The 27,714-nt window shown below is 48.4% G+C and overlaps 1 protein-coding gene across 1 annotated transcript; it reads right to left on the bottom strand.

The window, feature by feature from the left end:
* Positions 1-23,837: 23,837 nt before the first annotated feature.
* EI90DRAFT_2976841 (DDHD domain-containing protein) lies at positions 23,838-27,506 on the bottom strand (the record flags this gene model as incomplete). The annotated part of the gene is made up of 24 exons (XM_039055892.1): positions 23,838-24,285; positions 24,340-24,350; positions 24,407-24,480; positions 24,530-24,775; positions 24,833-24,862; positions 24,919-24,941; positions 25,001-25,054; positions 25,106-25,144; positions 25,213-25,233; positions 25,287-25,338; positions 25,392-25,528; positions 25,577-25,637; positions 25,691-25,704; positions 25,759-25,840; positions 25,897-26,067; positions 26,120-26,154; positions 26,208-26,237; positions 26,293-26,575; positions 26,629-26,762; positions 26,815-26,833; positions 26,896-26,945; positions 26,990-27,061; positions 27,119-27,183; positions 27,257-27,506. 24 exons carry the CDS (start codon positions 27,504-27,506, stop codon positions 24,160-24,162), a joined length of 2,079 nt encoding a protein of 692 aa, XP_038911823.1. The 3' UTR covers positions 23,838-24,159.
* Positions 27,507-27,714: the final 208 nt, after the last annotated feature.

Below are 27,714 nucleotides of genomic sequence, written 5' to 3'. Positions count from 1 at the left end.
AGGGTGAAGTGGAAACGGGATAGGAAGAGTGACCATCGTGCTTGGCGGCGGTTCAGCTGCTGTGCAGTGCGGAAATAGCCCAAGTTAAGGTGGTCAGTGTAGATATCAACCTTTTCTTCCACTCCTTCTACAAAGTGACGCCACTCTTCTAGCGCTCGGACTATCGCGAGCATTTCCTTATCATAGATTTCGTAGTTTCGTTCTACCTCAGTGAAGCTTTTGGACATGAAGGCTATGGGGTGGAATTTGCCATCGGCTTGGAGCTGGGACAGGATGGCACTGGTGGCGAAGTTGGAGGTGTTGCACTCGAGTTAGTAGCGGCTGCTGTCAGTGGGGAAGGCGAGGACGGGGGCGGAGGTGATGGCTTTCTTAAGAGCGTTGAAGGCATTTTCTTCGCTCTCCCCCCATTCCCAGACCTTCGCTTTGCGGGTTAGCACATGGAGTGGGCGCGCTGTCTTGGAGAAGTCTTTGATGAAGCGGTGATAGAAGTTTACGAAGCCTAAGAAGGACTGCACTTCTTTCACCTTCATCAGCGTCGGCCAGTCGAGGACTCCTTGGATTTTCACCGGGTCCATGGCCACGTTGCCTTCGGAGATGACAAGTCCGAGGTACTCGATGCAGTGCCGCTCGAACTTGCACTTCTCTGGTTTGAGGAAGAGTTTCCTCTTCCGCAGCGTTCCCAGCACTTCCCACACGACCTTCCGGTGTTCCTCTAGGGTGGAAGTGAAGATCAAGATGTCGTCCATATAACAGATGACAACTTCTCGGTCGATGAAATCCCAAAGAATGTCGTTCATCATGGTTTGGAAGGTTGCTGGGGAGTTGCACAGTCCAAAGAACATTACCATGGGTTCAAACAGGCCTCGGTTGGTCGCGAACACTGCCTTCCACTCATCACCATCTTTGATCCCCACGTTGTTAAACCCCCAGTGCAGATCTAGCGCTGAGAAGTACTTTGCATTTCGAAGGTGTGCAAGGACGTCGGAAATGAGTGGGAGGGGGTACAAGTTCTTGACCATTATCTCGTTGAGCTTTCGGTAGTCCTGAACCAGGCGCAGGGACCCATCCTTCTTCTTGACGAAGAATATGGGGGCGCCCATCAGCGACTTCGATGGGCATATGCATCCATTCTGCAGGTTCTTGTGCAGGAACTCATCTAGTTCCTTCTGTTCCAGCCGGGATAGGGGGAACGTCTTGCCTCTGGGTAGCTTGGTGTCGGGGGTCAGGTCAATGGCGTGGTCCCAGGGCTTTTGCGGGGGCAGCACGTCAAAGGCTTCTTTTGAGAACACATCCTGGAAGTCCCTGTAGTGCTCGGGTACCAGCTCTTCCAGCGTCAGCAGCTTCGCCTCTGTGTCTTGGGCTTCCTCCGCCAGGTGTTGGGACGGCGTTGTGGTTGCCCTTAGGTCGTGTCCCCACCCCGGTGGGATTACAGCAGTGTAGATTCCATTGCCGGGTTCTACTTCGAGGGCTTGCCTGACATCCGCTCACAGCAATTGGCAGGAGGAGGGGCAGTGGGACATGATGACCTTCTGCTGTGCCCAGTCGACCTCTGGGTTGTGGTGTAACAACCACAAGTGCCCAATGATGAGGGACTGCTGTCCTAAGTTCACTACAGCGAAGCGGGTGCACTCTGTGTGTTGGCCGAATGTCAACAAGGCCTCCAGTTCCTCTGTGATGGCTCCATTCTCATTAGGCGTCCCGTCCACATTGCGAACTGGAATGGGTTGGGGGAGTGGGGTCGTCTCGAGCCCGTGCTTCTGGATGAAGTCTGGGTTCACAAAGTTCCCAGTCGCGCCGGAGTCTAGCAGCGCTGACACGGCGACTGCAGCGAGGGACGGTAGGGCGGTCACCTTCACTTTCATGTTGAGGGAGCGTGGGGATTGCTTGGCAAGCACATAGATGGCAGGTGGGGAGACAGCCACCTCAGAGGGCAGGCTAGCGGTTTTGGTGCTCTTTCTGGTCGAGGGTGCGATTTTCCTCTGTTTCTTAGCAATCACCCAGTGGAATTTGGACAGCGGCACAGACTTGTGCGTATCTCTGTATTTACACTGGGTATCAATGCTTGCAGGTGGCCGGGACACATCCCTCACCGGTGTAGGAATATAAAAGTTACAACACTAAAACAACCAGAAACCATCACAGAAAATTGGATAAAAATCATACAACCTCCACGGATCAGAAATAAAAATAGGAATAAAATCATAACTCAACAAAATGAATTGAAATAAAATATCGGAAAAATACTGAAGAACAGAGTCGATGAATTTAGTATCTACGCGAACTTTCAAGTCTAGGGATTAAAAGATGGTTCAGAAAATGAAGAAAAACAGCAAATAAACTCACATGAAAACAAAAAACAAGGTTTCCTGTATCAAATAAAATATTAGAAATTCGTAGTAACGTGGGAAAATAATTTTACGAACGTACGAAACGAATGACAAAGAGAAATCGGAAGGAAATCAAGGCATTCATATAATGAAAAATGGTCGGGTACGAGGAAAAGATGAAAGAATTGGAAATATTTATATGAGGAAAATAGGGAAAAATATGAATCTTTGTCGGTCTTAAAGAGTTGAAGTATAGGTCTGTGTTCGAAAAGATTTCATGTTAAAATCTGAAGAATTGAGGGAGAAACGGATTTAACAAGATTAAAACACACTTGCAGAGAAGACTGGCTCAAACATCCTGAGTTTGTGGTTAAAACGGATGAGCTGGAAATGCGAAACTAAAGAGTTCGAGTCCAGGAACGAGGCATAATTTATCCAGAATTAATTGTAAGAAAATGGATGAGCTAATGCCAAAGCAATCTGGAGAACCTCAAAATTAAATCTTGAAAAATTCATATCTTCATAAATAATCCTCGTAGTTTACTGTTGTTTATACCGACAGAAAGCTACACCCTTAAGCTAACAAATAACCCCATGACATGTGACTTAGAATAAAGTGAGTAAACAAGGGTAAACAAGGTCATGATGGGTGTTAGGCAATGCAATTGGCTAATTCCCACGCCAAAACTTCCAGAAAGTTCTAGAAGCAGAATGGGATGCTGATCGCTTACATAAGAGGATTGCTAAGCTCAATATAAGATTACTCAGCAATGTAAATAGTAAAGTGACATGTGAAAACAGAGCCCTTAGGAAAGGTATAAAGGACCGCATTTTCTGGTCTGACCCCTCTTCCTTCTTTACTCCTCTCCCCTACGTGCTCTGGCTCATAGGTCATAAGGCGTCCTAATAAAAATTAAGTTTTATTAGTATAAGTGTGCAGTTCAGATCACATCTGAGTAAAAGTGATCAACCCTCAGTAAAAAGTTAAGAAGAAGTTAAGAAATAGTGACGTTGAGTCAAGTCGGTTGGAGTCGCTCCGAGTTAAAAGTGACAAGACAGAGGTGAAACGACTGAAAATAGTAGGTCTATAGCGCGATTTTCGTGTGGAACAATCAGGTAGACAAGTGAATTGAACCCTGAGAGTTTTATACACACACAAACAATTAGTAACACATACAAATATCAATACACAAAGCAACCAAAACGCTACAGTGGTTGAGTTAAAGTACCAATACTAACATATAAGTATCAGAAGAAAGAACAGCCTTTTATAGGATTTCTGTTCTCCTCCTTCACCGGTCACCTTCTTGAAAATCTGCAGAGGGGTTCCCTTCCTCCCTCTCCTCTTCGTCCCCCTCAGGTGTCCCCATCAGCTGGCTCCTCAGCCCTTCTGTGAGTGCTCGAAGGTCTTCCCGGTGCATGCGGTGCACTCAGCGGACCTTTGGGAGGGGGCAGTCTCGTGCGAAGTGCCCAGGGGCATTGCAATTGTGGCATAGCCCTCATCGTTGATCTGCCCTTGAGCAGTCGAGGTCCATTGGCTGAGGCAGCAGGGCTGTAGTCGTGGGGGTAGTAGGGGTCGCAGCAGGTTGTGGCAGTGGCCCCAGTGGTGGGCGCGGGAGGGTCTGGGAGAGTGACAGCAGCGGTCTGGTGGGGGAGGGGTGACCTGAACAGGGGGAGTCAGGGTTGAGTCGCCTGGAAGCACCGCCATTGGTTGTCGAGTGTCAGGGACAGCTCCGAAAGCGGCGAGGTCCCGGCACGAGGGACTCGATGGGACAGGTGTTGGCTATGCATAGCAGCGGTCCCGTCGCGGGGTGAGCGTCCCCGACCACTTAGGCTGAAGTGGGAAATTGAGTTATCATGAAAAAGGGAAAAGCTATGGTACTTACCTGAAGTGGGAAATTGAGAAGAAGGCTGCTTCTTCTGTTCCCACCCCAGGCGCTATTATATACATGCGGTTAGGGTCACGTGGGAGAAGCCATGTCATCTCTGCATACAGCCGCACCTCCCCAGGTGTCTCCGTGGGAGATCCTGGAGGTGGCTGCTCAGCAGGCAGGAGTGTGCGCGGTGCGTGCGGCGATCAAGTGAGGAAGGAGGGATGGGGGGTGATAGCGGGGAAAGCGGAGTGGGGCAGTACGGCGCGGGGTGCAGCGCAGGGTCAGGCGGGTGTGCCCTGACATCGAGGAGGGTAGCCTCTCGTTTCCATTCTGCCCAGGTTCTTGGCATGGGGCGCAGACAGTAGATGCTCTCACAGAGCCGGGCATTGATCGCTTGTTCAAAGCGGTCTACCTGCCCTACATCACCTAGCTGCGAAGCGGGACCGTGGATTTCGAACTCCTGGATGATTTTATCCATGGAGTCAGTGCCTTGCTGTAAAGCAGCAAGCTTCTGCTGGGCGGTGGCTTCCTGGTTGGGGTCTTGAAACATGGCATCCAGCTCTGCCATGAACTCGTCCATAGTGATCGCAGGGGATCCTGCTGTCAGCAGTGCGATCATGCGCTGTGTTGCCCATGCTCCCACAGCTCCTCCTTTCATGTATGACAGGACGAAAAGGATTTGGGATAGGGTGTCGGGGAACTTCGTGGCACGGACATGGAAGTAGATTCTGCATTCCGCTTTGAAGCGGTCGAGGTCCTCGCTCACTCCAGCAAAGGTGGTGGGGGGGGGGCAACCTTGGGTGCTTTGGGCTTGGGTGTAGGCGTGGGTGCAGGCGCAGGTGGGGCTGGTGGGTTCTGGACATGGCTCTCGAGGATGGCCTGCAGTTCCTGGAACCTAGTCAGCAGGTCCTGGTACTGCTCTTCGGTCACCATGCTGGAGGAGGTGGGGGAGATTAGGTTGAAACCTTCTTCTGCTGTCAGGGACGGCTCGAGGAAGGCAGGGGTAGCAGCCCAGATGGCGGCAGGGCAGTGAGACCGTATAGTGGGCAGCCCTCACTCGGGCTTACATCCCTGTGTGGCTTCTTAGGCTGAAGCGGGAAATGTATTGTTATTAGGGTGGGAAGCTAGACTAAACTAGGGTACTTGCCTGAAGCAGGAAATGAGAAGAAGGTTACTTCTTCGGTCCTGCTTCGGCTTAGTTTATATACATGTGTGAACGGGTCACATGGAGGTGCCACATCACCCTTGGACAAAGCCGGGTTACTGCGGGTGGCTCCGCAGTCGATCCCGAATGTTGGAGGGGAGATACAAGTAGGAGTGCGCAGCGTGTCCAGCGTTGCAGTGCCCCTACGGGGTGCTCAGCATCGGATGCGTCCATGCTACAAGTGTAGGAAAGAAAGAGAGGTCGTCTGTATAAAGATAGAAAAAGAGAAGAAGGAAAGAAGAGAGAATGAGAGAATGAGAGGATGAGGCAAAAGGAAAGGAGGTGGTGGCAGCGGCGGCAGCAGCGTGCCCTGACACCAAACTACAAGATACCTGGGAGCCCAGTGCGGGAACTGCCCAAGTGGAACCGACCCATGGCCAGACATAATGTCAAAGGTTAACGCAAGCCTAAGGAACTGGCAGAAAACATACCCTACCATCGAAGGACGAAAACTCATCACCCAAATGGTCATTGGAGGTATGACCCAGTTCCAAACCTCCACCCACGGAATGCCAACAAGGATCAAGAAACAACTCAGTACCCTAATAAAAGACTTTATGTGGAACTCACAGATCCCCCCACTTAACATGCAAACCCTAAACAACTCGCCCAGCAAAGGGGGGAGAAGTGTCTTAAACATCAAAGTGAGGAACGAGGCGATCCTCCTCATGAAACTGAAAAAAATCTTGGACAGGTCCCCTGATAGGCCACCCGCTGCAGACGCTGCAGAAGCCATCATCATCACCACACTCCCTGAACCCATCCGCAATGAAGAGGCCCGCGACCTAATCGATATCTTCACCCAACGGATTTTCAACAAACAACGCCATACAAGCAGAACCCTCCCCCACGAGATTAAGACCATCCTCAACACTGGGGCCAAATACAACCTCGCCCTTGATGACATTAACCTCCCCCTGGACATTAGACTAGACCTCCCTGCATGGTACCACATCGGGAAAAAGACAACATCAAAATAAGTGAAAATTCCCCAGCAGTGAGATGCCTAAGGAAAACTCACAACTGCTCCCGCACCGGAGACCTCCTCACTCAAGCTAACATCCTTGATGCCCCAAACCACAGAAGGTGGAGTAAAACCTGCACCTGCCCCCCATGCACAAGATACAAAATGAGCAGCTGTCAAAACCCCGGTGCATGCTACTGACCACCGAAAATATAATCACAAACCTAAAACCCCAGTTCAACCCCTGCACTGTCCAGCCATGCTGCCCACCCCCCTCTGGAAGTGACAGATCCAATGCGGCATCCCACTTGCTTAACGACTTGCAGAATGTTAAAATGATTAATGCCTTCCCCAATCAGAAAAATACAACATCAGAGTACTTCCACATTTTTTGCGAAAACCAAAACCAAAAAAACCCACCCACCCTTATATTGCCTGGAATCCTCAGAACCGACATTGTTGTGTACACAGATGGCTCCTGCACAGGCAATGGCAAATCAAATGCTAATGTGGGCTACGGTGTATGGTTCAGTGCTGAGAACCCCCAAAATGTCGGCCTTCCTGTCAACCGCTCCTTCCCCCAGACAAACAACTCAGCTGAAGTACTAGCAATAAACCATGCTATCACCACGACCCCCCTAAGAGCCAGGGTCCACATCAAAACTGACTCAAGATGGTGCATGAACGCCCTCACCTCAAACCTAGACAGATCAGAAGACCACAACTTCATCAGGCTTCCCCAGCCCCTAGCAATCAAAACCACCATAAACTCCCTCCAACAAAGAAATGGAATAGTATCCATTGAGTGGATAAAAGGCCATGATGGATGCGAAGGCAATGAAAATGCCAATAAACTTGCAGTATCCAGATCCAAGAAACCCCCCGATGGTGACCCTGTAAACCCCAACCCCCCTTCATACAGAATGGTGCCAGATTAAGCGCCCTCACCCAATCAATCACCACGAAACTAATAATCTGGGAATTGGCAAGGAAAATGGGCAAGATGAACCGAAGAGCGACAGCTAACCTAGATCACATCAGAGGCACCCTGACCGACCTCAACTGCCCCACCCCCACCAATGCCCTCATCTGGCATGCGATACTAAATAACAAGAGAGACCTAAACCCCAACCTCAGGAACTTCCTATGGAAGTTGGTCCATGGTGCCCACAAAGATGGCCTCTACTGGGAAAGGATCCCAGGCTGCGAAGACAGGGGCAAATGCCCACAATGCGGAACCACAGAATCGATGTATCACGTCATCTTTGAGTGCCCCCATAACCAAGGCCCATACCTCTGGGCCACAAACATGTGCACAACAAAAAACATAAACTGGCCCACCAATATCGGAATACAACATATCATGGCATCCCCCCTAATCCAGATTAAAGGCCAGAACAGAGCCGTTAGGCACGGCACAACAAGATTCTTCAGGATAGCCATACTTGAGTGTGCCTGGCAAACATGGAAACTAAGGTGTAAGAGAATCCTCAGTGACGAGCTAAGAGGAGATTGTGGAATATCGTGCCCAGAAGCCCTAAACGCCCTCAAAGCAGCAATGAACGAGAAACTAAACCAAGATAAGAATCTTACAAACAAGAAGAAGTACCACAACAGAGCCCCCCAAGGAAGACTCGTCCTGCACACCTGGAGCGGTACCCTAGAAAACAAAGTGAGCCTCCCCAAGAATTGGCTAAAGTGCAACAGGGTTTTAGTGGGTATACCTGACCCTCCACAGTCACGGGAGCCCCACACAGAGCAATATTAATATATTCGCCAGTGCAGAAACGCATTTCCCCATGGTGGCAATTCTCCTCCACAACAGGCACATGACTCTCATGTACTAGAGGCCTCACCCTTCCTCACAAACCTTCAGGCATACCTGCCCATGAAAGCTATCAAAGGTTCCACAAAAGAAGTTACAAAACGACCCTGGATAGCAAGGGAATTTGCAATAATACAGGACCTCTGGCACAGGCATTCAGTTTACGCATTCAAGACCCGCTACAGAGTAGTGGGAATATTGGCTAGTTACATTTTGATACAGAGATTTCCCCTCCGCTATGTTTAGATCTGGTCACCAACTGGAGGCATGGTCGAGTGCAGTAGTCTTGAGGGAGGCAAGGTAGCCTCACAGTGTCCTCAGGGAGATCCACACCGAGTTATAGGATGCCAAGTCCCAGTTGAGTTTTGAGTTTAGTCTTGATTCTGTCCGAGGAAGCTCTTGCTGGCCCCCTTTTTCATTTCTCATCCTGCTGGGTGGGAGTAGGTGTGGTGCGAAGTAGTTGAGGTGGTGGTGATCATGGTGGTAGGTTGGTGTGCTGCTGTGCCATGCATCCATTCCTATCCAGTCCCCGACCCCTTGTGCTCCACTCCCCGCTTGCAATGCCCTCAAGTTGTCAGACCATGCCTGTTTGGACAGCCTGGACGAGGAGCTGCCATCGCTCCCTCATCTCGCTCCTTCATCTCTTTCAACTCCTGATGGAGTTGACCCATCTGCGCAGCTACCACTGATGCAATAGCTGATTCCCAGCCTATATTTGGCTGGGGTGTTGTCGGACCTGGGCCAAATTGGCCAATCCAGGGAGTGGTTTGGCCAGGGAAGTTCCCTGGGGAGTATGCCTGGGGCTGCAGCAGCAAATGCTGCCCCTGGAGTGGCACTTGTTGTGCCATCAGTGCAGTTTGCACTGCATATGGTTGAAAGCCCCTTTGGGGAGGCTGGGGGTATGCGGTGCCTATTGGCATCACAGAAGGTTGTTGGTTCACAGCACTCATTTGTGCTGCATGCATCATATAGTCCATGGCACTTATCTGTGCCTGGTGTTGTTGTTGTTCCGAGGAGCTTTGCTCCCCGGGTTGTTGAATCTCAATGTCCGGTGGCTTGTTTGGATCGAATCAAGGGTGCCTCCCCCAGAGAACAACATTTCATTGTTTTGTTTCTCATGGTGGTGGGAGGGGTTTAGGTTCTTGCATGCATGGGATTCACCACAATTGTGTATGGTTTTACATGTGAGCCTGTCGTTCACATGGTCTAGGCTAGTTACTCACCTAGCCCATGTGATGTCTGGCACATGGTGTGGCTGTCCGGGTGAGTTGCTCACCCAGAATCTTCCCACGCTCTTGGCTGTGGGCAATCGCCCTTCAGCTTCACTTCTTCCACCTCCGTTTTTGGGGGTGTAGTGATGCCGAGAGTTCCCTATCTTCTTTGATAGGGAGATTTTCTGGTTCCCTCACATTTTGTAATGTGAGGTACTTGTCCAGGTGGACAAGGTTGTTACAATTTCCTAGGGGTTCCCATGTGGTGTCCCCTAGCTCCCATTTGACCTTAAACCATAGTTTGTTATGAACCCACATGTGGTTTAGGATTTTGCAAACTACCACTTCACAATCAGGGTCTTCCCCGAAATCGTAAAATATGTTTACTTCCTTGGGAAGATTTCTTGGTCGTTCAGCTAGTGAGGTGCGAGCTGGGATACATGGAATCTTGGGTGGACTCCATGTTGTTCAAGTTGTGGTGGCAACTTGAGGATGTAGTTCGATGTCTCTGGAAATATTTCCAGAATTTCATAAGGCCCTACTTTAGTTTGCCTGCCCTTCCTTTGGGTAGGTTCAACTTATCTGTGGATAAGTATGCAAGCTCACCTTTTCTCAAAGGTGGGTCTGGGCGTCTTTTTTTCCATTTTATCCACTTGAGCATGGATGCCCTGTTCGTCCATGCGGCTTCCTAGAACATCTAGGATTGGAGTGAATGGCTGGAATTTTTTCCAGCTTATATAAAACTTCGCCCCCCTGAGGCAAGTGAACAACCACAATAATGCTTTATTGTGGTTCTCCACCGAGCTTGTGCCAGTGAATATATCGTCGAACCAGATGTGTAGGCATCTGCCTACTTCTCCTTGTAGTTCCCAGGTCAATGTACGCTGGAGAGTACAGGGAGCGTTGCAGTCTCCTTGCTGCATCGTGTTTGAGTTGTACGTCCTGTGGGGCATAGAGAATGTTGTCCTATGGATGTCGTCTGGATCCATGCATATTTGTTCATATGCATCCAACATATCAATCTTGGATCAGTATGTTGCTCTGGCAACTGATTCTTGGATCAGTCACAGTCTGGCATTGGTGTGATGTCAAGAATCGTGTTTGAATTATGATTCCTTGTGTCGATTACTGTGCACAAAGATCCATCTGCTTTGCGGATACACAGTAGCAGGCATGCTCACTTGCTGTTTGTGGGATACCACCATCCTGCTTTTACATAGTGATCTATTTTGGTCGCTAGTGCTTCCTGCAGTGCTGCAGGACATCTTGGGGTGTTTCCCAAAATTTTTTGTTCAGATCCTTTAATGGTTCACCTCCCTCAAGGGAGGCATTTCTAATGGCGCTGGCACCATTACAGTTTTGAATTTCTCTCTCCACCACTCCCTGAGTATTTCAAACTCAGGGCTGTTCATGGAGAGACCTTCCAGATGTGGTACGTCTGGTCCTTCTGGACTAGGATTGGGCCAACCTTCAGTCCAGATGGACTTTGTCAAATTGGGGACCTTTGCATCCTCATGAGGTGAGGAATCCCAGTAGTTCTGTGAACCACTGCCAGAACGACTCCATGTCATTCTCCCCTGACCATTTCTTGTCAGGGAAAGCTGGCCCATTCTTTAGAGCTTCAGGCTTCACTCCCTCTGGGTAGGGAGTGAGTATTCTCACTTCAGCCATTCTTATGGCCTTTTCATACCATTTTTCTAGGTACTCCTCTTGCTCCCCTGCCTTCGCAGGGTCACTATCCAATGGAGATTTCTCCTTTGGGGGGGTTTTCGCTGGAGGGAGTTTTCCTTGCAGCGGTTCTTTTGATTTGGGCGATCTTGCCTGAAGTTGTATCTGGATTCTCTCATTGTTTTGAGAGAGTGTGGTTGTGTTACCTCTCTGTTCGAGAGGTTTGTCAAAGGTGGATGTTTGGCCGAACCTTTGGTACGTTGTTGTGGGGACAACTCCGTGTACTGCAAAAAGTCAGATTCTGCAGAATTTGGTCACCAACATGCACTACATATCCACTGACGCTCCCAATACTCATTCTATCACTATCCAACACTCCATACACTCACTCCATATTTTTTCATATTTTCCCCATCATTCCCGACAACCCCAAGCGAAATTCCCACGCCCAACCATGCTGCCAATTTCACCCCTCTCTAGATCTCCATAACCCCACATACAACCCAGCCGTTTTTCTACCCGATAGTGATGCTCTACCATCCTTCTTTACCCCCAGAGCACTTCCCAGAATGGCAACCCCATATTCAGATGGCTCAGCACGGTGTATAGCCTCATGTGGTCTTGACAGCACCTGTCAATGGCCACATCTCAAGAACCACTGCACCAATTGGGACGAATAAGGGCTCGTTGGAAAGCTGGAGATGAGGAGATTGCTGACGGGAGAATAGGCGGGCGCTGTGGCGAACTGTTGCGGAGTTAATTTTCGCAATTTCCATTTCGGACCCATTATCATATATTCCCCATTCATTCATATTTCTTTTATTGTTTCTTTGTTCCCAATTGGATATTCATCATTTACGGTTGCCGAACGGCCCGTTTACATTCCCCCAGTCCATTCATTCCATTTCCAACATATATAAACTAGATAACAGCTTGTACATAACAAGTTAGTACTGTCATATCCATACAATCCCGACCTCCGCTCAGGGCTCCCGGAACTCCGAACTCCGACTTCCGGAGCCCTACTTCCCTTCCGTCACCTTCTCCTTGCCGACTCCCAAGAGGTTATCCCACCTCCGGCTCGGACACCACCTTCGGTCCGACTCCGGAACATTCCGGGTCCGACCCCAACCTCGACACCTTCCAGACGAGTACGCAAAACCTATGCTCCCGACTCCGCCGTCTCCGGAACCTCCGGTCTTAGCTCCGACCTCGGACTTTGACCCCACCTCCGCTTATACCCATTGTATTGGTTAGCTCATTCCATTTAATTACCTTTGCCAATATTCCAGAGTTTAACCTCCGAGTTCGGACTTTCCGGACTTACTCCGGACCTTGCAACTATTGCATTGTCCATTTCAATTCTGCTATTCTCCCTCATTCCTATTTGGGCTGCTGCTTCCTTTCCATTCAGTCAGCTAGCCATTCCCGACTCCCATCCTCCTTCCTTCCTTCTTGGGCCTTGGCCCTTCATTCCTCCTTTGGGAAACACCATTGAGTCAAACTCTTGACCCTCGGTGTTGTTCCTCTTTCCATCTCCCTTTGTCTCCTTTTGTCCTACCCTTGTTCCTTTTGATTCCGGACCCCTCCTTATATACAATGTACCTAGTAACTTGTAACCTCAGTCCGAAATCGACATGAATTCCCCCAAGAGACTTTCCCTCTGCTAGATCTGAAATTAGGGACCCCTAGGACAACCAGCAATGGCACAGCGCTCCGCCTGAGTCGCTGAGGCCAAGGTCCTTCCATGCTAAGTCTCCGATTCCATTCCGGAGTCGTCCGAATCCGCACGTTCTAACAAGTACTGAATATGAAGGGACAAGCAGAAGTTGCATCCAAGTGGCAAAGATGCCATCCACGACCCTAACGCCACCTCTGAGCTAGTTTCTCACGTCTAAGACCCCTCTCATCATAATACTCAGCCTTGACGTCCAAGAGAGACGTAGGTGAGTGTTTGTTTGAGGTTTTTGCAGACTCGGTAGCACCCCAGGACCAAAACCCGGCTCCACGAACCACACCCGCACACACTACCACCCTCCCCCTTCTCTCTGTCTCGAGTCTAGGCAACAGACCCATTACAATGTGCCAATTCTCCTCCTGATTTCTGAACAGTGCCTTCTTTCAGCATTGTCTTCTCCTATTCTTGGGAGAAGGATCTCCTTTGCATCTCTGTCAAGTCGCTGATGATACTCCAGTGTACTTTCACTGGTTGTTCCTTTTGTGAATTTTTCACGAGTTCTGGTTTTGTCCTGGCCCATGGCCCAGGGATATTTCTTTGTTTCCTCACTGTTTTGTGAGAAGTTTAATTCCTTCAGCAAGTCTGTTTGCTCACTGATTTTGTCAGTCAACGTGTTGATTGCGTTGGCCATTCTTTCTAGAGTTATCTCTAGATGAGCTGTGCTATTATGGCTCATTTCCTCGATTTTTTTTGGATCGAGTTTATCGCGTTTATTATGTGTGATTCCTGGTTTTCCAGGAGGAAATTTGGCTGGGCGAGTAGTGACTCTCCCCAGTTGACATTGCCACTTCTGGGGGTTCCAGAAGGGGTTCTTGGAGTGAAAACTCCATGCTCGCTTTGTTTAGGTGAGGCTGTCGCAGAGGGCACTTCCCTTTCATAGAGGGGTCTGTTTGCTGGTTTTTCCATAAGGCTTCCTCAGCGAACTCCCTCATTTCGGTTTGCCTCCTCTTCATTATCTTGGAGACCTCCTCTGAGGTTGGTGACCTTGCCTTGTCTGGCATGGCATGGGGTAGTGTAAACAGCAGAAGTTCTTTTGGAGCTTCCACACTCTGAGAGATCCTGCTCTCAGGGCATTTCTTTGCACCTTCTCGGGCCTTTAGCCTGAGAAGAAGTTGATCTTTGTTTTCCATCTTCCATTCGGACAGAACCTGGAACAAGTCCAGTAGTTTTTCGGATAGCCAACACAGAGGTTCTTCCCTCTGTTTCCCTTTGTCTGCCTTTGGGGCTTGACTTGGGGAAATGGGGGAGGACTCCAGGGGATAGTGGGGCCCTGGAGTTTCCTGCGACTCTATCCAATCAGCTTTTCAGGCTGATTGTTCAGCACTTACACGTTTATCGCACAAGTCGATCACCTCCTGAGGAGGTGGGAGATCTTCCCCAGCTTGGGTGAGATTGATGTGATGTGGAGTTCTAGGGGTATTGGGCCCCACACTTACTCTGCGTAGGTTTTTAAAACCTTCAGGGACCAGCCCTGAGGTGGTTGCTTTCTTTGGATCGTGTTGATCCTCATCATTGTCTGATGATGGCTGTTGATTTGAATCTCCCATGATGGGAGATTGCGGTTTCTTTATAAACTGCTCATTTTTCTTTATCGTCGCTGCAGACACGACCTTGCCCTTGCAGGCATGTTTAGGTGCCATCAGCACTCCTGAGTCAAGTTGGTGTTGTAAAACACACCTCATACACTTAAAAAAGTGTGAGGTCTCAGTGGGGTAGCTCAGCACACAGAGTCATAAGTGATACAAAGATGTGTATTTTACAGTGTGTGTAAGCAGTTAACAGAAGTTCCCACTTACCCACATGATGATATGTATCTTGTAATTACATATGGCTCAGGGTTTGGGGCTATTGCCCTGACACTCAGTCTAAAATTGCAACCAGATACCCCCTTGACATTCTGCCCTCGAGACTTACTGAAGACCCCACAGACAAACAGTAGTGGCACAGCACTCCCTTCTGAGTCGCTGAGGCCAAGGTCCTCCTGTATTAAGTCTCCCATTCCACTTCTGGAACCATTCACATCCCACATCATTGTCACAACCTGGAAATATCCATAACTTCCATCAACGCATCCTAGTGCCACTGGCCCATCCCACCCACTACTATCATCATCCGACCATCCACCTGTCCATCTGCCACCCCCATGCATGCCTTCTCCCCATGCATGTGCCTTCCAACCAAGGCTGCCTGTTCAGGTGCTCCATTGTTATCCACCCACCAGCCAGACAACTTGCTAGATGGCTGGATCACCTTTCTCTCTTTTGTTTGCTTGCAGACTATTGTTCTTCCTTTGCCACTTGTTATTTCTTAATTGCCTTTTTGTTGGCAAGGTTTGCCAATATTAACCATTTGTTATTCTTCACTCATTAATATTGTCACACTCCTTCTGGACCAGTCCTATTTAGTTAGTTGTCCTTATAACTCAATGTAGGTTACACTGGATGTACCTCAGTTCATATGTAGACTAGGATTTACTTGTCTCTACTCTCTGTCATAAGGCTCTTGTCTGAAATTGGAACACCAACATAAGAATGAGTGCAGTGCTCTGCCCAAGTCACTGAAGCTAAAGTCCCACCCCTCTGACCTTATGAGCCTGGGTGATTTTGTGTGCCTCTGTGGACTTTTCAGATATGTGTTCTTGACAGTCATCTAACAACACCTATCTACTCCCCCATTGAAATATACAGTTTATTATAGCATACATTCTTGATGGACTGGGAACCAGGCCCCAACCTCAAATAAGCTACACACTTCAGGTAGAAACTACCCATGACTACATATTACAGGAACCCTCAGAACAATAGTGGCCTGGTTAGCCTAAATTACATTATCCACTGTTTTTATAGCAGGATTTTAATTTGTGGAGTTGTCTAGTAGGATCTTATGTTGTGGAGCCACCATGAATAATTGACCTACACTGTAGTTAGCCCTGATTAGATTCAATTGATACATTTGTGCATCCACAAAGCATATATGACTGGGTTCAAGTCAGATGATGGGTATCTGAATGGTGGGATTTTTTTGATACCCCACTGGCATGTGAGGCTTTGTTAATACCCCCAGCAAAGGATGACACTGATTCTACAAAAATAATAAGGGAAAGCCCAAAAAAGAAGCACCCAGCATTCATCAGCAATACTACCACCATGGTGTGAAAGCCAGCCACAGACCACTATGTAATGCTGACCTGTTGCCTCTATTGCTATTGGAGGGGAGAGTGAGATCTTGAGATGCTGTCCAGCAGTGTCCAAATTGTCAGGGTTCAGCACCCTGCCTCAGAAGTGCAAATTTTTGAATTTCAGAGTTTTCCTCATATTTTGTAAATAGCAATAAACAAATAAGGTGCAGATTTTAGTAAACACAAAAGGTATATGAGCTTTCAGAGCAATGACAATGGCCATTTTACACACACATATATCCATATTATCTTTGCACTACTGGTGCCAAAATAACTAAGCAGATTTCATGGAGATATGAAGACCATCCATTATTTAAAAACAAAAAGCTCTATGAGCTCTATGAGCTCAGTGAGCTCATAGAGCTCATAGAGCTTTTCAAGTAATGATGCTGGCCATTTAATATGCATTTCCAAAAATGTATATACATATTATCTTTGCACTTCTGCATCCTTAGGAGAACAAAATCATTCAAACATTTAATTTTCTCCACCCAATGTGTAGAGGGTGCATGTCATGACCGACAAATCCCGGGGCTCTGTCAGTGGCGAACCAATGCCGATAGGCGAATCCACTGACCTGAAACCCATCCTAACCAGCCCCCAATCCGATGTCTGGCCCCCTGCCCTATTGTCAGGGCACACCCACCTGACCCGGCTCCACCTGGCCCAACCTGACCCGGTACCCCACTGGTCCACCCCTCCTTACCTCCTCCCCCTTTCCCTTCTTTCCCTCTCATCCTTCCCTCCTCAGCTTCTCCTTATCCTACTTCTTCTTTATTCTCTCTTTATTCTACACGGATGACTTTCTCTGTATCAATGTACCATTGACCCATCTGCAGTGCACCCACCATGTACCCGGCCCGGGCACCTCAGGCGACTTCCCACTGTGCCCAGCATGCGCGCCTGCACCGGATGCCCTCGGGATCTCCCACAGAGATACCCGGGTGGTTACGGCTGTGTGCGAGGGTGACGTGGCACCCGTCATGTGATCCAAGCCGCATGTATATAAACGAACCTGAACTGGGAACCGAAGAAGTAGCCTTCTTCTCAACTTTCCACTTCAGTCTAAGTGGCCAGGGACCACTGTCCCGCATCGGGCCTGTCAGTACACACGCCCGATCTGCCCCCCACCAGGCTCTCAGTCCCGGACGCTACACCCGGGCCCCCTCGACCCCGGACAAGTCCCTGACACCTATCAACCATGCACTGCATCCAGACCTCCACCCACATCCAGACTTCTGCCCGCATCCGGACCTCCACCTGCATCTGTACCTCTGCCCACCTCCACACCCTCTGGACCTCTGCCACTCCTGGTTGCCCTCCACACCCTGTGGTCAGGCCAACACTCCCCTCCGACCTTGCTGGCCATCATGCTGCCCTTGTTTGTGACAGCACTGATGGACCACCCTCTGTTGCGGACTTGTCAGCACCGCGCTGATTTCCATGTCCCTTCGCGGACTTGTGTCGGTGAAAGAGGGCTAGCGGCTCTCTATGCCGACTAAGCTCGTGGGGCCAAACTCTCCTAAAACTTCACTTCTTGACGCTATGCTCTCGATCCTTAAACTCCGTGTGGGTTCTCCAGGATTCCGCAAGGTCCGGGCTCAACTAATCTACTACCCACTCGTTGTGGGCTAGACAGTTGCCCTTATTCCTACTGTTGGATTCCACTCACTCACACCCTCTCTAGCGCGTTCTAGCACCTTAGAGAATTTTGGGGGAGGGGAGAACTTCTATTCCAGAATCCGGTATGTACAGGATATAAGGAACAATTATTTTTAGAATAATTGATGGGAAATATTGGTACCATATGGCACCTGCATACCTTATTAGGCGAAATAATAAAAAAGGGTAATAGTATCAATAAAAGAATATCAATCAATATCTGAAATGATGGCAAAATATGAAAATATAAGGAAATAAGCGATTTCTCAGCGGATTTACGGAATTAAAAGCCAAAATTGGAAATGAAGCCGGAGATAACTCTCACACAGCCGATAAGCATTTTTACCACTTTATTAGACGCCGTGGGAACGAGTGAGGCTGGAATTCTGGGTTGCCGCTTGAGATTCCCACGCCCGCACATGCTCGTGACCTTCCGTGCCTAACCTGTCCAATATAGAACTCTGTCAAATCTCCACCGATTAGGACGTTCTTGATATCGTCGGAATCGTACGAATTAGCACTATTTTTAGATACCAATTCCGTACCGAGTTGTCGCATGAATAAAAGTAGATTTCTGAATGTTGGAAGCGGGTATCTGAGCCGGCTCTGTGCGTGGGTGATTATCCTGCCTACATCGGCACCGCACCGACCCCGCTTATTTGCGGACTTGTATCGGCGCCGCATGCTGACCTCCGCTTTTCTCTGGCCATCTTGTCACTCGGCAGCATACCATTCATTCCTTGCCAAGTGCCTATATTGTTCATCCATTCATTCGCTTAACTTGCCAATATTGGCACTTGATCCATGTGCTGATGCACTTCTTATTACCTGTCAATATTGGCACTTGATCCGCTTTTGTTTAGTTCATTGCCTCCCATTTCCCGGGCTCTTGTCCTTCATTCAGTTTGACAATCCCCGCTTATTTCCACGCCAGACCACGCCGGACTGACCGGTCCTTCTGTGTTTCCCTCCTGCCTATTTATATCCTGTAAATACTTTCGGGGACCTTAGTCTGAAATCAACTAGAGTACCCCCCTGTCTGGTCTGAGTCTCTCCTTCTGCAAAGGGGGCTTCCCCCCTCTGAGTCCGTGCTCGCGGAGTCCACGCTCCTCCTACAGGTCCGCTCCGCCCGCAAGTCTTGTTTGAAGTCTGCTGTAAGTGTCAGTTTGTAAATACAGGATCTCCCCCAAACGTCAAGTTCAGGGCACAGCACTCCACCTGAGTCACTGAGGCCGCGATCCCATTCTGCTAACTCTGAACAGCGCTTCCGGACGCGCCGCATAATTCCGCCTGCATATCCACATGCGTGCTCCAACAGAACTCTGCACCACCTCCGACCTCAACTCAGACAGAAACCCAATCCGTCTTCTATCCGTCTTCTGACAGTCTGCCAGACTCTAACAATATTCCCAGTCTCTGACAGCATTCCAGATCTCTGACAGTATTCCGACTCCGACAATAATCCAGACTCTGACAGTGCACAGCAAAAAGACTCAATTTGCTCACAGAGCTCACAGAGCTCCCTACCAAGTTTGCTGATGTTCCCTCTGGGTCACACTACACAACTCTAGGAGCTGTATAGTTGTGGGCATGTGACCCATTCCTTTATATAGCAACCATGTGGGGAGGTGAGACCTTTACCCTTCTTCTCATCTCATGCCCCACATAGGCAAGCACACTTATTTCCTCTTTTCTACTATACATCTCATGCCCCACATAGTGTGAGGATAGATTAGATGTCAGGGAGCCTCCGAGTCCGAGGCTGGGCCCTGACACAAATACTCAATTGTTTAGCCCCACACCCCCAAGTCACATGTACCAGGTTGTATTTGTAGTCATGTGACCAAGCAGCACCTGCTTAACACTACCATAAAATACACACCATTGTAACACTTACAGTTTGGTGTGCTTGTCACAAACCCACCTGGGGAAGATCCAATTGCTACCCAGGTGGGTGTATCTGATGGAGCTTGATGTTCTGGGTTGTCCGATGGTGGGTCAGAGACAGGCCGGAGGTGGGGCAGAGCTCCGAGGGTGACAGGGTGTTGAAGGGACTCAGCTTCAGCAACTTGGAATGGAGTGCTGCACCCATTATGTCCTTGTTGTCCCCAATTTGTCAGGGGAGCTGGCAATGGAGGAACTGAGGCTGCCAGCAGAAGGGGGCCAGAAGCCCCCCCTCACTACTTAACAATGGAGGCATTGGTGAGGGTCAATCATTTGTCATGTGATTCATTGGGGTTTATACCAAGTGTCATATCCATCCCTGGCCATCGACTTCTGGTCCCTCCGATTCCTCCACTCCTCCCTCACTAACCTCGGAGCCCCCGTTATTCCGCAATCCTCTCGGTACCCCTCGATGGTCACCACCCCCCCATTCCAATTTATTACCTACGCCTCCCTAAGTACGGAGCCCCGAAGACTTCCGGACAGCTCCGACGTCCGCTAGCGCACCCCCACCTCCGCTGAGCAATACACTCGCCTGCCCTGCAGAGTCCACCTTCGGGCTTATCCCTCCTTTCCGTTTCTGGGTTATCGCCTGCCTTTCCGCTAACCCCGTGAACCGACTCGTCGGTAATATTCAGTCGGCTAATGGTTAAACCCCGTTAGCTCCGCTCCGTTCGGCTCCGCCAATTGCGGAACCGTCTCCGCTGTAACCATATATATATCCCACTTGTACATAGGTTACGCCCCAGTAGAAAAATCAACTAGAGTTCCCCCCTAGGTTCTAATTGCCAGTCAGTAAGTTAGGGCACGGACGTGTCACTAGGCACAGCGCTCCTGGCAGAAGTCGCTGAGGCCGAAGCCCTCCGTTACAGAGACATTCTTTCGTCTCAAGTCTGGTCTCTGACACCAAGGTGCTGTAGGTGGGATAACCTACTATACCCTACACCGCCAGTATTTTTGCAGTTCCTTAAGGATTTCCCATATGCGATGATCACCTACCAATGCCAATGGTGCATAAGAACATTTTATTTCATTTAATACCGGGTACAATTGCACATAATGTGCTGGTACTGAATTGGTTCAGCCCAAAAACTACGCTTGGCGCTACTGGCCGCCAGAAGACGATCAAGGGCTCAGAAAATAGAGAAAAATCATAACTATGGATTCCCCAAATTTCGTCCAGATCAACCCAGCCGTTGTGGAACAATGGTGGTGATGATTTCTCATCTTACCGCGAGGTTCTGCACAATGTCAAAAGGCACGTGGGGGTGGTGGTGTCGAAAGTCCTGTGTGGCAGAGCCAAGATCCGTACTTCGGGAGATCATGAAACTGGTTTTCAGCCCAATATGGAAATCACAAGCTGTACCGAAGCAAACAAACAGCCAAAATGCACTCCGGAGTGCTCATAAAAACTCAGAAGAATCACAAAGGATGCGTATGAAGATCCAATTGACACAGGGACTCTCGCAAACACTTTTTGGGACGTCTAACCCTGTGCATGGGCCAATTTTATGATTCTCATGCCCACCACTCAGTCAAATCTCAACCATTTGGGACAAATTTAGTATCAAAAGCTGCGAACCCGGGGAATCGAATGGAGAGGTCAGGAAAGGATGCTACGGGTAGGAAGAGATGGATGAGTGTAGTGTAATGGTGGAAATTGGTGGAGAATGGCAATTATTAGTGAATATGGCCTGCTTATCACTCCTGTTTCTTTTTATTGAACTTCCACGTTGGCTGTTGGACTTATTGGCTGTACTTAACGGTCCACATGGTGCCTGTAACAACAATCCTTCGTTTTATATTTTTCCTTTCATTTTTTTTTCCACATTATTGCCATTCCATGTGTTTAAAAGCTTGTACATGTAGGAATGGAAAAGAGACTGTAGTGCTGAGAGATCCAAGAAAAAGAGAGAAATTCTAAGCTTGACTCTTTGAGTATTATAAGGAAATCCCTGACAATTGTCCAAGATGGACCAGGGGTACATAATTCTCAGTGAGTTTTGTGATTGTTGTTGTTTTGTTAGGACCCGGACCAAACCTAGGACAAGCTTAGGATAATCCCAGACTTCCTCCCCACAAATTTGCTCACATTTAGGGGGTTAGATCTCTAGCCCGCTTGCAGCGCCTTCAGACACGTCTGTGACTCAGTTCTTGGTTCAGGGCGGAGCAACAGGTAAGTAGAATGTGATAGACATTGTAGGAGCGCATAACAGGTAGGCTCAATTTCATGGAACCTTACACAGCAAAACATCAAAATTGGGCTCCCGCACTTGTACATTATTAGGAAAAAGGAATCGTAGGAGGGAGTAATAAGAAGGAAGAAAGAGGGTTTTCGTACGAACCGAAAGAGTCTTTCCGCAAAGGAATTGGTTGAGATTTGGTGGAGAAATTCAACCTGAGATGTCCTCATGTGCAAAGTCCGTGCACTTGACTGCAACCATGGGAACAAGGTCAAAGGTTGACGGAAGAGGACGATCTTGGGGTCATTAAATCCAGAAAAATGCCCAAAGACTCAGTGTTGAATTTCACCCTAATCGGTTCAGTGGTTGTGGAAATATTCTGATTGTTGGGCATGATGGGAGTCACAGGATGATATGAACTGTTCAGATGCTCACATGCGAGCTAGTCTCAGTGAAAATATGGGCTAGTCAAATAATATAAATGCTGAAGAAGTCATTGGAGGAGTCTTGGAATTATGGCATTTTATTTGGACCAAATTTCCCTGTGCACAGATAATCAAAATATGTATACCACTTCTGAAAATTCCTGTTCTCAATCAAATCTCCACCAAATTTCACAAAATCGGTATCATTAGAAAGCTATGGATAAGGAGAGTCAGATGGAATAAAAGGACAGAGGTTTGATGCAGTGTTTGGAGTGGTATGAGGAAGTTTGTGTTCTCCTTTTCAATTTCTTTTGTTGTTTGGAATTTTATTCTAAGTCAACGGCAGCCAAACCTTACTGCCGTTGTTGGTGGAGGCTTAGCTCAGCCAAACCCATATATTTTGGACTCTTTTCACAAATTGTATGATTGCTGTATGGATATATGTATGTAGCGATTGAAATGGAATAGGTGATTTCCCCCCCTCCCACTACTTTTGAAGTCCATGTACTTGGGTGCTGTGAGTGGCCACATGATTGGTAAAGGGCTATTGTGACCTTTAGGGAAATCCACCATGGAAAGAAGATAAGCAAGAGTTACCAGAGTTAGATATTTCCTGGAAATTCCCCCCCCCCCTCCCCATTGATTGTATGGACCCATTCTTACTGCAACACCCTTTCAGCCCCCTTTCTCTTTCTTCCCTAGCTTTTGGGGAGTGAGTTGGAGTGCTACCTTCCATTCTCAGGGAGACAGTAGCAGATTTCCCACTTGCAACGTCATGGGAGAGGGTTTGGATTCAAGGACTTAATATTATAACTGGGGGGAACTATTTACTAGAGTGGTACACATGTACATATAGCAGAGGTAAAAGGATCCAAAGGTAACCAAGGGTTACCAAGGGGAAGGAGAAGTAAATAGAAAGACTCCACAGGACAAATATAGGATAGGCGAAAAGCCTGAGTTACGACTGAAGTTTGTGGAGTGGGAGAATTAGAAACCAACTGAATGGTAAGGCCTGGGCCCATCTATGAATGAGCAGGGGAACTACAGGGGGAGACGTCTGGAATATTGGGCTTGTAGAAAATATCAAATGATAAAACAATAAGGAATAACATGACTGGAGGTAAGGTAGGAGTGGAGGTACTGGAGGTACATGACTGGAGGTGACTGAGGTCCATATCCTTTGAACAAGAGGTCTGAGGAGGTGGAGGTCTTGTAGGGGAGGTCTGGAGGTAGGAGGTCCAGAAAGAGGAGTGAGAGTTGAGGTATGTCCTGAGGTTCCCGACAGCTTGTCAGTACTCTAGTAACTTACCAGAACAATGTAGGAGTTCTGGAGGTGATGCGGATGCAGATGGGAGGAAGGGCAGAAGAGAGTCGAAGGAGGAGGTAGTCCTAGGATCGTTGGCATTGACCAGAGGCAGCAGAGAGAGATTGGGAGGGCTGGTGGAGGTTATAGGAGTCATCTAGGACTAGGGTGGAGGGAGGTGGAAGATCCAGGATATGACAGTGCTGAGCAACCCCTGTGAGGCCCTGGCCCATGTCTATATTCCACTCACAACATCAATTGATGTTGTGTTGTCTAATAGTTATGTTGCAATGCTAATATAGCATCACAGATGCTTCTCTATTTATGTGTGCCAAGAATGTATAAGATTGTATATAAACCTCGGGGTAGAGGGCAGACCAGCCTTTACCTCTACCCCATTAATATACAGCTCATCAAAGCATATCATTTAGATGGAATATCTGAGGCCTGAGGCAAACAGGGGAATGGAACATTACTGTCCCCAAACAAGTAAGCAATCCTACAACCCCCCTGAGACCTCACATCAATATAGCAGATACAGGTTAGCCCAGCCAAGTTGGAAGAGGAATATCTATAAGAGGGATGATGGCGCACATATGTGCACCAGTTGTGATACAAACTGTCCAAGAATGAGTGAACACAAAACATTCCAATTAATATGAGCTGTAGGGAAGCTCATCTGCACCAATTCCTGTTCGTAGTAGGTCAACTTTCTTGACAAAGATTTCAGACAATATGAAAGCTGCAAGACTTGGGTCATTCCAGTACGATGAGTGAGCCTTTCCCACAAACATCAGAGATCCCTAAACAAGGGGCTAAACCGCTCCACTTACCGTGATCATATCTATGCAGCAAACTTGATGAGTGGACAATCCCAACAAAACACTCTCCTGGACTTACCAACATATTCACTCAAGTTCCCTTCACCTGGCAAAAAATAATCCAGCGTTCCATGCGAATTCAATGCTTTAAATCTGGAGAATGGTCGGCCAGCGGTTCCGTGAAGTGCATTCATTCGCTTACCTTCGCTCTGCTCTATCCCCTTCTAAAACCTTTGCCTCCGATCCACTATCTGGCAGCTCAATACCGACTTGCATCCCTTGATGCATTGTCGACCGTTCCAAGGGGGATGCTCCCGATGGAGAACCGGCCGACTTCCGGCGACTACCCCCGCTGAAGTCGAACAGTCTGCTCATCCTCGATCTCAAAGGGGCCAACACGGGCGCATTCACATTGGGTATCGAAGAAGGGGGCAGTTCGCGCGCTCGTCTATGTGAGGGATAAGCATCAACAGTTCAATTGAGGGTGACGGGAAAGGTGACGCACTCTGAATCAACACATGGGTTCATGAGGTAGCTAAACAAGCATAGCTCGTGAGTAATCTGTCTTGAAACGGCTGTCCGGATGCTTACGCGACAGGGTCAGCGGGATTGAACTGAAAGTCATAAGACCATTCAAATACGAAAAAGAACACAAGGCCGAGGATCGACGCACGATGTTGTAAATTGAGTCTGTCGCAAGGCACCCGAAGAATCCGACCCGATCTAGCTACGTTCCTCATAAATTACGAAAGCTAGCTGGCACCTAAAATAAACACACCGCTTCATCATTCGGGGAGGACATTGTTCGCTCACGGCCCTAGATATAGGCACATAATTAGACCAGTTCCTTCCAGTAAATTAGCACCATAAAAAATAAGGAACTACCTTCCGTGCTATCAGTTGAGTCTAGTGATGTGGGTCAATGACAACTAGTCAACCACATGTGGCAACTGACGCACATCGTGGATACGGAGAAAAACGGGCAGAGGACTACCAAGGTTAAACACGGTGCTAATGGAACATTTGGAAAAGCACGCGCTCAGACTCTAGGACAAGTGCCTTACCTTGTATTGAACAAAAAATGCTCCATCTCCCTCATGGCCTGCTTGGGCGGAACAGTGGACAACGGGGGAACGATGGTTGGTTGATTTGAAAGGATGTGCGCCACGAGGGCCGTACCGAGGGAATGGGCAACGAGATGCTGGAGAATATTTGTTTGGAAACGTTCCTCGTTGATCAATTAACTTACCACCCTGCCCTGTGTCTCGAAATTAGGGTTCCGAGCACACCACAGACGATATGTTCGGTTCCTGAAATCAGAAGGTCGTTCACTTTCCAAGCACGGTGTATCAAAACGACAAACGCTTGGTAACAAACCTGGGCGTCCGTCAGTACTTTTTGCGCACACTGATGAAGGGTTGCAACACCAACCGATTCAATCATACGTTCCCGATGATGGCTCATATATAATGGAATATCCGTCAGAACACCATTTGTAAGCTCTCTTATGAAGCTGCGTAAAGGGTTATGAGCCCATGTTCTGCGTGTTGCGCTTCAAAGAGAACATACGGGATGCTTCCTTTCGGGGTTATCTCAGATAGTGTAAACTCATTATCCAGCCCATCTTTGGACCCTTTCTTGTCCAGATCGTATTTCATACTGGCACGCCACTGAACTGGAAGGAACTGAACACGCTTCGACCTCACGATAGAAGCTAAAGCGGGTGAGACTGATTGCTTCCTTTTGATAGTGGTGATGAGATCCCGCCGTAATGACGTATTCCCAGACATACCGTGCAACGTTTCGGAACATATTTGTTGCGTAGACCTGAGGATGGTGGGTCAATCACGACCGGAAACGTGTACAGGGTCTGCACATACGAAATTGAATGACTCGTATTGTGCTGTCAACTGGGTGTACATGGCGTCAGAATCAACAAATGATCACCAAAATGGATGGACGTACACCCTGGCCGATTCCATGGACAATGAGGATCAAGTCGGTCACTTCATGAACATTTTCCTCCATCTTATTAGAAACTGCTCTCTTGCCATTCGTGATGATTGGACCCTGACGACAATGTTCGGGTGGGACTTGACCATTTTTATACGACTCGAGGCTGGAATCTTTTACTGGCGGATCCCGAACGGCATGGATGGCCACTTCGTCACAGCCTCGGTACACAGTTGTTGGTCCGAAATCCTTCGTTCCTGAGAACATTGATGCTAGCCCATGTGTTGTGTGCGATCTACGTAAGCGGGTAATGAATATCGAAGATGAGATAATAGCTAATGATCATACGTCGAAATCAGCTGAGCTGAACCAGCATTGTTGAAAACGAGAGTGTACTCCGTTCCTTCAATGGGATGCCGAAGTTTCTCTCGGCCCTCTGGCCCTAATTCATGCGCCGTGCGCAATTCGTCTTGATAGAACGGCTGTTTGGGTGGATAAATATATGAATGAGTGACATTGAAGATTGCAACCCACCAACCATGGCTTGATGGACCTTGCAAGCGCGAAGTGTAAACAGTCCATCACAAAGAATGCGAAATAGGCCGAGCTCCTTACATATACGCATTCTCAATCTTCTCGCTGAGTTCGCTTTCAACGGGACGGCTCTGCGGAAGTGAGATTTTGTTCAAGGAAGTTGGAGGGAGCATACCTCGGTATACATCCATACAGCCCTCATTACGTCAATCGAGGGGCCACCAGTACTCCAGTAGATCGGTCGAAGCTTACCGATGGAGAATTAGAGGTAAGGGGTTTAATGACATCGTCCGCCGTCTCGTACCTTCATGGTGCGTACGTCAACTTCAAACAGCTGTTCCTTCCCGACCGGGACACCCAGAGTGACATCTTCCGCCTCCACCGCAGCAACTGGAAAGCAAAGAGTTAGCGCCGTGAAGAATAAATTGAGTGTGACCCTTACCTTCTTGGGGATCAAACGGCTTCCCCAAAGGTATAAGGTCATCCACAGTATCAACGGTTGGTGTATCCACGGGACCCTGAGCCTTCAGGTTTCTCCAAGCCAATTCGCAAGCATCTGATTCAACGCGCGTGAGAGCCTTCCACGTTGGATTAGGGTTTAAGGTGATTGGAGCAATGGACAGCAACTCCGGGACGTCGACTTGAAACCATCGTACATGTATATCAGGGGGGTTAGAAGAGGTGTCGTCCATGACTTCCAGTTCCAAAGTAGGCTCAGGTGAATTGAATTCTACACGATGGAATCCACTGCGTTTAAGCCAGACTCGTCGGCAAACGAAGGGAGATGTCTGAGATAATATAATGATCACGTGCTTGCCAAAAAATGGCCCTCATTCCTTGGGGGTCGGCAAATGAAGGGAGAGGTCCGAGAAATTAAAAGTAGCACGTGATTTAAAAATA

Source organism: Cantharellus anzutake (assembly GCF_015039405.1).
Source record: "Cantharellus anzutake strain C23 chromosome Unknown EI90scaffold_58, whole genome shotgun sequence".
In the NCBI taxonomy this organism is placed as follows: domain Eukaryota; kingdom Fungi; phylum Basidiomycota; class Agaricomycetes; order Cantharellales; family Hydnaceae; genus Cantharellus; species Cantharellus anzutake.
This window is presented reverse-complemented; position numbering and strand designations above follow the sequence as displayed.